Raw genomic sequence first — 10,427 nt, 5'->3', positions numbered from 1 at the left:
TGCAGATCCAGCAGGCCTTGGATCCTTGGATAAACAAGACCCACGACCTTGTTAAGGTCGTGGGTCTTGTTTACGTTAATGCGTGGCCTTTCCCTCTTTCTTTGCTCTGTGGATTTTCCGGGGCTGAAACTTTACTCTGCAAACGATGAGAGGGTGGTCGGTGTCACAATCTGCGTTCTGGAAGCTGCTGGTCAGTTTGACGTTTCTCAGATTGCGACGCCCCATAAGCACCAGGTCGAGTTGGTGCCAATGCTTAGACCTGGGATGTCTCCAGAAAACCTTATACTGGGCTTGGTGTCGAAGAAGGAACTGGTGATGTAGAGATCATGACGACAGCAGAACTCCAGGAGGCGCTGCCCACTCTCATTCATCTTCCCAAATCCAAACTGGCCCAGGCAGGAAGGCCAAGAGCTGTGATCAGAACCAACTCTTGCATTAAAGTCTCCTAGAAGGAAAATTGGCGCTTGTTGAGGTATACCTCTGAGAGTTAGGCAGAGGTCATCATAAAACTCATCCTTTGCTTCCATAGAGGAGGTCAGTGTTGGTGCATAGGCATTGATGAAGCTGACCATTCCTGCTGCTGTATGAAGCTGAAGTTTGATGATCCTTCCAGAACCCTCCGTGGGTGGCACTATAGACCCTAACAACCTGTTCCTTATGGCAAAGCCAACGCCATGCTCCCTTACCTGTTCTGGTGGTTTGCCCTGCCAGAAGAAGGTAAAGTCCTTCTCCCGCATGCTGTCGGTCGTGGGCAGACGTGTCTTCTGCAGGGCGACTATGTCAATCTGAAGCCTGTATAGTTCCTTATTGATTACACCTGTCTTGCGGGCGTCGTTCACTTCCAGTAGATCTGCTGAGAGACCTGGTGTCATGGTCCTTACATTCCATGTGCCCAGTTTGAGAGCTGGGCACATGTTTTCGCGAGAACAAGGAGATAGTTGTCAGGAGAGGTGACAAGTCGCCAATATATGTCATTCTTAAAAAAGACGAATATCTGGCGAAAATGAACATCATACTCTCTGACCAAACTAAGTTCCAAAGGGTAACGAAGGACACTACAGCCGAATTAAAAGCAAAGGTCAACAAACTGATCGAAACTGTGAACGCCAAGAAATCCGGACTCCACCTGCCAAAGATCATTGGGGAATATAAACCTGGATATGCGTATGGAAATGTCAAGACGCACAAGCCTGGAAACCCACTTCGGCCAATCATTAGCCAGATACCCACACCCACGTACAGATTGGCAAAGCGACTCAACGGCCTGCTGACTCCTTATGTTCCTTGCGCCTTCAGCCTGAAGTCTCCAAAGGAATTTGTGGACTTACTGCGGGGCGCACGGGCCACAGGGATAAGAGCCTCGTTGGACGTAGAATCGCTGTTTACCAACGTACCTGTGGACGAGACAATCGGAATGATAGCCGACAGAGTGTATCGTGATCCAGCCTGTACTCCTCTTGACATGCCAGAAAGTATTCTGAGGAAACTACTCCAAGCTTGTACTAAAGAGGCACCCTTCTTGAGCCCGGATGGGCATATGTATAAGCAAGTAGATGGGGTCGCTATGGGTTCTCCCCTAGGTGTCCTGTTTGCAAACTTCTACATGGGTACCATCGAGCAAAAAGTCTTAGTCGACATGAACTTGAAACCGGCCATATACTGCAGGTATGTTGACGACATTTTTACACAGGTACCTGATGTCAGACATCTGCAGGAGCTGAAGGAGGCATTTGAGCAGAGTTCCGTGCTGCGTTTCACTTACGAGACGGAAAAGGATGGGAAGCTGCCTTTTCTAGATGTAACAGTCATGGAAAAGGGCGGAGGTTTCCACACTGCAGTCTACACAAAGGAAACATACATAGGAATGTGCCTAAATGCCAACAGCGACTGCCCTGACAGGTACAAGAGGAGTGTTGTTAACGCATACGTCGACCGTGCTCTCAGCCACAGCTCAGAATGGAAGCAAGTCGACGAAGAACTCTGTAGGGTAAGGCAGGTTCTAGTCAATAACGGCTTCTCCAATGGTTTCATCGAAGACATCATAAGAAGGAAAGTGAAAAGCCATGCAACCTCTGAAGAGACAACTAACACAACACCTATACCCCCTATTAGACTATTTTACAGGAACTTCTTTTCCACAGCTCATAAAACAGAGGAAAGGGTCCTGAAAGATATTGTTAATAGAAACGTTATCCCTACAGACAAAAATCAGAGGATACAACTGACGATTTACTATAAAACCAGTAAAACGGCCAGCCTACTCATGAGAAACTCTCCAGACACGAAACAGAACGCTTTAAAAGAGACTAACGTCGTCTATGCCTTCAAATGCCCACTTGGGGACTGTAAGCTCCAAAAAACCCAGTATATAGGCAAGACAACAACATCTCTTTCTAGGCGTTTAACGATGCATAAACAACAGGGCTCCATTAAGGAACATATAATCTCTTCCCATAACCAAACCATCGCCAGAGAAATCCTAGTAAACAACACAGAAATCATCGATAGATACAGCGATAGCAGGCGGCTTGACGTTTGCGAGGCACTACACATCAAGAAGTCAACACCAGCAATCAACAGCCAATTATTGCACAACTATATTCTACCCACCTCAAGACTCCGCTCCAATATAGAAGCATCAAGAAATATGGACCAATAGGCTTTCTACAAACACTTCTATTCAATATCCATTGTTTCGTGTTCTGTCTTGTGTTGATACTTTTAATACCCTATGAATATCCTCTAATGCCACATCATCCTTCCCACCTCACTCAAATGTAATGCCACATCACCCTTCCCACCTCACTCAAAAGTAGATATAAAATCAGGGAAATGCAAGTTCTAATCAGTTGTGTATTTGTGAAGTCTTTGAAAATGTAATAAGTTTTACGAAACGCGCCCGTGTCGCGTCAGACTAGAAATAAAAATGAATTTTGGAGAAGTGATTTTTGATTTACCTCCAACAGTGAAGCATAATGTACGAAAGATTGAGAAAATTCGTGTTAGAATTATTAATCTTACTTTTTCGGTCATATTTAATAAAATATGTCTACAGGAAAGACTGCTACCAAAATATACTAATATATATATATATATATATATATATATATATATATGCGAACAAGCCTGAATGGTCCCCAGGACAATATGCAACTGAAAACTCACACCCCAGAAGTGACTCGAACCCATACTCCCAGAAGCAACGCAACTGGTATGTACAAGACGCCTTAATCCACTTGACCATCACGACCGGACATAATGAGGTGATAGCCGAGGCTATTTGAACCACCCCACCGCCGGCACTCGGATAGTAATCTTGGGCATAGCATTTTACCAAATCACCTCATTCTTTGGGGCACACGTGAGGAACACAAATGCGAACAAGCCTGAATGGTCCCCAGGACAATATGCAACTGAAAACTCACACCCCAGAAGTGACTCGAACCCATACTCCCAGAAGCAACGCAACTGGTATGTACAAGACGCCTTAATCCACTTGACCATCACGACCGGACATAATGAGGTGATAGCCGAGGCTATTTGAACCACCCCACCGCCGGCACTCGGATAGTAATCTTGGGCATAGCATTTTACCAAATCACCTCATTCTTTGGGGCACACGTGAGGAACACAAATGCGAACAAGCCTGAATGGTCCCCAGGACAATATGCAACTGAAAACTCACACCCCAGAAGTGACTCGAACCCATACTCCCAGAAGCAACGCAACTGGTATGTACAAGACGCCTTAATCCACTTGACCATCACGACCGGACATAATGAGGTGATAGCCGAGACTATTTGAACCACCCCACCGCCGGCACTCGGATAGTAATCTTGGGCATAGCATAGCAAATGCTATGCCCAAGATTACTATCCGAGTGCCGGCGGTGGGGTGGTTCAAATAGCCTCGGCTATCACCTCATTATGTCCGGTCGTGATGGTCAAGTGGATTAAGGCGTCTTGTACATACCAGTTGCGTTGCTTCTGGGAGTATGGGTTCGAGTCACTTCTGGGGTGTGAGTTTTCAGTTGCATATTGTCCTGGGGACCATTCAGGCTTGTTCGCATTTGTGTTCCTCACGTGTGCCCCAAAGAATGAGGTGATTTGGTAAAATGCTATGCCCATGATTACTATCCGAGTGCCGGCGGTGGGGTGGTTCAAATAGCCTCGGCTATCACCTCATTATGTCCGGTCGTGATGGTCAAGTGGATTAAGGCGTCTTGTACATACCAGTTGCGTTGCTTCTGGGAGTATGGGTTCGAGTCACTTCTGGGGTGTGAGTTTTCAGTTGCATATTGTCCTGGGGACCATTCAGGCTTGTTCGCATTTGTGTTCCTCACGTGTGCCCCAAAGAATGAGGTGATTTGGTAAAATGCTATGCCCATGATTACTATCCGAGTGCCGGCGGTGGGGTGGTTCAAATAGCCTCGGCTATCACCTCATTATGTCCGGTCGTGATGGTCAAGTGGATTAAGGCGTCTTGTACATACCAGTTGCGTTGCTTCTGGGAGTATGGGTTCGAGTCACTTCTGGGGTGTGAGTTTTCAGTTGCATATTGTCCTGGGGACCATTCAGGCTTGTTCGCATTTGTGTTCCTCACGTGTGCCCCAAAGAATGAGGTGATTTGGTAAAATGCTATGCCCAAGATTACTATCCGAGTGCCGGCGGTGGGGTGGTTCAAATAGCCTCGGCTATCACCTCATTATGTCCGGTCGTGATGGTCAAGTGGATTAAAAAGTCTTGTACATACCAGTTGCGTTGCTTCTGGGAGTATGGGTTCGAGTCACTTCTGGGGTGTGAGTTTTCAGTTATATATATATATATATATATATATATATATATATATATATATATATATATATATATATATATATATATTGTGATGATAATCTCTTTCAAGAGAGATTGAGCCTGCTCTTCCCTTCAAAGTACGTAAAAACAACAGATAATATAGAAGATATATCCAGCAAGTATCTCCAAAACGTTTTGCCCAGAGAGCAAAACGTATCCAGCACACCAGCACACCTGCTCGCCACCGCCACCGTAAACCGGCAAACTGCTTGTCCATTGCCTGCCTGTCGCTGATTGGCTGGTGTCCCTTCGCACCTGCCCTCCACCCTCCGCCACAAGTTGATGTCTGGGCTGCAGTGGCCCAGAATCGTCAGAATATCCCAGTGCTCCTTGCAGTTGACATCTCTCATTGGTAGACTAAACCTTGGCTTTCGTGTACTAAGGGAGGTGGCAGCTTGAAGCCAATATTCCGGCATCCTTATTATTTATTTTGCTATTACTCACTTGTCTTAACGTAACTTTTCATTTGCCAGTGATTATTCTTATTATTTTGTTTGTTGACTTGCCTTGTATATTTTATGCCTAATTTTATTCATGTCTTGCTTTTCTAACGTAATTAAAATTTCATTGTTAAATTTACTTGTGTTTTGTGTGTCTTCCCATTACCTTACCACAGACGAAAGTTCCAGCTTTTTCTCTTTTTTTTTCTTTAATGTGACGAGGCCCTGCCCCTACCTTTGAAACAGCCGAACACCAACGCTTTACCGTCACAATATATATATATATGTCGTACCTAATAGCCAGAACGCACTTCTCAGCCTAATATGCAAGGCCCGTTTTGCCTAATAAGCCAAGTTTTCCTGAATTAATATTATTTCTCTAATTTTTTTCTTATGAAATGATAAAGCTACCCATTTCATTATGTTTGAGGTCAATTTTTTCTATTGGAGGTAAAATTAACGTAGATATATGACCGAACCTAACCAACCCTACCTAACCTAACCTAACCAATCTTTATAGGTTAGGTTAGGTTAGGTAGCCGAAAAAGTTAGGTTAGGTTAGGTTAGGTAGGTTAGGTAGTCGAAAAACAATTAATTCATGAAAACTTGGCTTATTAGGCAAATCGGGCCTTGCATAGTAGGCTGAGAAGTGCATTCTGGCTACTAGGTACGACATATATATATATATTATATATATATATATATATATATATATATATATATATATATATATATATATATATATATATATATAATATATATATATATATATATATATATATATATATATATATATATATATATATATATATATATATATATATATATATATTTATGATCGATGTTCCCTTCGGGAATCTTAATTTTAAGATGAATAGGAAAACCAAGGATATACTGAACATCTTGTATCAGAATCTTTACTTTAAAAAACATAACGTTTCGAATACTTCTCGTATTCATCATCAGATCTAAAAGAAAAAACAGAAATCACAGTCAAATAGCTGGTAAACAAAGAACTCATACTGAATATAATTGCCTATCAAAGAAAGGAAAAAGCTTAAAAAGCAAAACACTTAAGCGCACTTAAAGTGATCAATACAAATAAAACTTATTAACTGTCACATATATTAAAACTAATTTAAAATCCAATTAAACTACAAGATGAAATTTATAACTACTAAAACAAACCATTCTATTAAACTTACGTGAAGTGATCAGAAGTGAAACTTGATACCTAACACATAGATACTAAACACTATAACAAATATTTATATAATGTCTACAAATCTACAAAAAATGTATGTAAAATACAAACATTTTATATACAAACATAACAAAAAATGTTTGTAAAATACAAACATTTTATATACAAACATAACAAAAATATTCAGACGGCTGTTAGAAATAGCAGTTAAAGACTCCATCTTTATGTTTAATAATATTTATTATAAACAAATTGATGGAGTAGCAATGGGGTCTCCTTTAGGTCCTGCACTGGCTAATGCTTTTTTGAGTTTTCACGAAATAAATTGGCTTGATAATTGTCCTTCGGCCTTTAAACCAGTCTTGTACAGAAGATATGTAGATGACACTTTTTTGTTGTTTAGGGACCAATGTCATATTGAGAAATTTAGAGAGTATCTTAATGCACAACATGGTAATATACGGTTTACTGCAGAGTGTGAAGTTAATAATTCATTGTCGTTTCTTGATGTAAAAGTGAATAACCTCAATGGGTTCAACACTAATGTTTTTAGGAAACCAACCTTTACTGGTTTAGGTTTAAATTTTAATTCCTTTGTTCCTGATATTTTTAAGAAAAATGCTATTTACACTCTACTGAATAGGGCCTTTGTTTTATGTTCTAATTGGAATAACTTTGATCAGGAAATTAATTTTCTTGTGAATTTTTTTTCAAATAATGGTTATCCTGTGCATATGGTTTATACTTTTATAAGGAATTTCTTAAATAAAAAGTTTCACCCATCGTGTAGGATTACTACAGTGGAAAGGGATCTAAAATATATTAAATTACCATTTTATGGCAGTATTAGCTTTTCTGTAAGGAGTCGTTTGAGGAGACTGTTGCAGCAGTGTTATCCTCAAGTAGACTTTAGATTTATTTTTGTCAACACAAATACCATAGGCTCTTATTTTAAATTTAAAGATAAAGTGCCTATCCCCTTGTGCTCAAATGTCGTATATATGTATAATTGTTCCAGCTGTAATGCTGGATATGTCGGGAGTTCCATTCGGAACTTTAAGATTAGGATACTTGAGCACCAGGGATTATCTTTTAGGACTGGATTACCATTGTCTAAACCAGCATTTTCGGAGATTAGAAACCATTGTTATGAGTTTGATCATTCTCTGCTGAAATCTGATTTTAAAATTCTGGACACTTGTATGAATGGCCAGTCAGATTTGAGAGTAATGGAATCCTTATATATAAAGGAACTGCGGCCTCTGTTAAATAGCAACCTTTCAGCTGTCCAATTGTACACTGTATAGTGCACAGTAGGCCCTGTAATTTGATTTTTAGTTTATTTTGGTAGTTTAATTTTGTTTAGTTTACCATGTCCTTGCCCTTTCTTACTTATTTCAAGTCTTAACATTGTATATTAATATAATCTTCTATGTAGGATATATAATACATTTTTTGGTATTTAATTTTATTTAATATTTGAGTTTTTTATAAGATTTTGGTTAGTACTTTATAATTGTCGTTTATTCTGTTTGTATTTTACATACATTTTTTGTAGATTTGTAGACATTATATAAATATTTGTTATAGTGTTTAGTATCTATGTGTTAGGTATCAAGTTTCACTTCTGATCACTTCACGTAAGTTTAATAGAATGGTTTGTTTTAGTAGTTATAAATTTCATCTTGTAGTTTAATTGGATTTTAAATTAGTTTTAATATATGTGACAGTTAATAAGTTTTATTTGTATTGATCACTTTAAGTGCGCTTAAGTGTTTTGCTTTTTAAGCTTTTTCCTTTCTTGGATAGGCAATTATATTCAGTATGAGTTCTTTGTTTACCAGCTATTTGACTGTGATTTCTGTTTTTTCTTTTAGATCTGATGATGAATACGAGAAGTATTCGAAACGTTATGTTTTTTAAAGTAAAGATTCTGATACAAGATGTTCAGTATATCCTTGGTTTTCCTATTCATCTTAAAATATATATATATATGTCGTACCTAATAGCCAGAACGCACTTCTCAGCCTACTATGCAAGGCCCGATTTGCCTAATAAGCCAAGTTTTCATGAATTAATTGTTTTTCGACAACCTAACCTACCTAACCTAACCTAACCTAACTTTTTCGGCTACCTAACCAAACCTAACCTATAAAGATAGGTTAGGTTAGGTTAGGTAGGGTTGGTTAGGTTCGGTCATATATCTACGTTAATTTTAACTCTAATAAAAAAAAAGACCTCATACATAATGAAATGGGTACCTTTATCATTCCATAAGAAAAAAATTAGAGAAAATAGATTAATTCAGGAAAACTTGGCTTATTAGGCAAATCGGGCCTTGAATAGTAGGCCAAAAAGTGAGTTCTGGCTACTAGGTACGACATATATATATATATATATATATATATATATATATATATATATATATATATATATCGTACCTAATAGCCAGAACGCACTTCTCAGCCTACTATGCAAGGCCCAATTTGTCTAATAAGCCAAGTTTTCATGAATTAATGTTTTTTCGACTACCTAACCTACCTAACCTAACCTAACCTAACTTTTTCGGCTACCTACCCTAACCTAACCTATAAAGATAGGTTAGGTTAGGTTAGGTAGGTTTGGTTAGGTTCGGTCATATATCCACGTTAATTTTAACTCCAATAAAATAAAATTGACCTCATACATAATGAAATGGGTAGCTTTATCATTTCATAAGAAAAAAATAGAGAAAATATATTAATTCAGGAAAACTTGGCTTATTAGGCAAATTGGGCCTTGCATAGTAGGCTGAGAAGTGCGTTCTGGCTACTAGGTACGACATATATATATATATATATATATATATATATATATATATATATATATATATAAATATATATATATATATATATATATATATATATATATATATATATATATATATATATATATATATACACATATATTAGTGTATTTTGGTAGCAGTCTTTCCTGTAGATATATATTATTAAATATGACCGAAAAAGTAAGATTAATAATTCTAACACGAATTTTCAAAATTTTTCTTATATTTTTCTTCACTGTTGATGGTAACTGAAAAATCAATTCTCCAAAATTCATTTTTATTTCTTGTCTGACGCGACACTTGAGCGCGTTTCGTAAAACTTATTACATTTTCAAAGACTTTAGTTTACTCACACACAACTTATAACTGAACAGAGCTTGCTGTTGTTGTTGTTAAAGATTTAGCTTCTCAGGACGAAGTGTCCAAGTAGCACGGGCTATGGTGAGCCCGTAATTGAGTTTGGTTATACATGATAACCTTTTTCCTGTGATATTTGGGTCTAAGTTTAAAATGGAGGATGGGATTTCTCCTTTTTCCCTGCTTATTTATCGCTTCTGTTTTAGTGCACTGGTTTTAATCTTGTTTTATTAACATTATCTTGGTGGCGGATGTAGATGCAGAATCCTCACTAATGAGTCCCATTCCTCAACGGCTTTTCTAATCATTGTAGTCGCGGTGGAATGTGCATCTAATGCAGCTGCTGTCGTTGGATTAATGTTGAGTTTGATGCGCAGGGTTTCAGTAGCTTCACATTCCAGTAAATAGTGCAACAGTGGCGCCTCTGCTTCAGTTTCACAGATGTGACACTCGAACAGAGCTTAAACATCTTCGATTTTATACCTGCTGATATGATATGTGGGATGAGGTGATATGTTACAACAGTTTTGGATGAGGTGAAAACAAACTTTCAACACAAGACAGAACACGAAACAATGGGTATAATATTTTGTAAGTTAAAGGGAAGAATAGAAGTAACTGCAAAGGGCCTATTGGCCCATATTTCTTGATGCTTCTATATTAGTGCGGAGTCTTGAAGTGGGTAGAATATAGTTGTGCACAACTATATTCGACCCACTTCAAGACTCCGCACCTATAACCTATAT

At 38.5% G+C, this 10,427-nt stretch overlaps 1 protein-coding gene across 1 annotated transcript; it reads right to left on the bottom strand.

Annotated features, from left to right (window-relative positions):
- Nucleotides 1-206: 206 nt before the first annotated feature.
- On the bottom strand, nt 207-914 carry LOC138364956 (craniofacial development protein 2-like). The gene has a single exon (XM_069325042.1). The coding sequence runs from the start codon at nt 912-914 to the stop codon at nt 207-209; it is 708 nt and encodes a 235-aa protein (XP_069181143.1).
- Between the last annotated feature and the right edge of the window lie 9,513 nt (nt 915-10,427).

Source organism: Procambarus clarkii, chromosome 15, assembly GCF_040958095.1.
Source record: "Procambarus clarkii isolate CNS0578487 chromosome 15, FALCON_Pclarkii_2.0, whole genome shotgun sequence".
NCBI classification, from domain to species: domain Eukaryota; kingdom Metazoa; phylum Arthropoda; class Malacostraca; order Decapoda; family Cambaridae; genus Procambarus; species Procambarus clarkii.
The sequence above is the reverse complement of the archived record's forward strand: the minus strand, read 5'-3'. Positions and strand labels throughout refer to the sequence as shown.

Coding starts and splice junctions, on each gene's coding strand:
- LOC138364956 (XM_069325042.1), bottom strand. CDS start 914: ATGTGCCCAGCTCTCAAACTGGGCACATGGAATGTAAGGACCATGACA.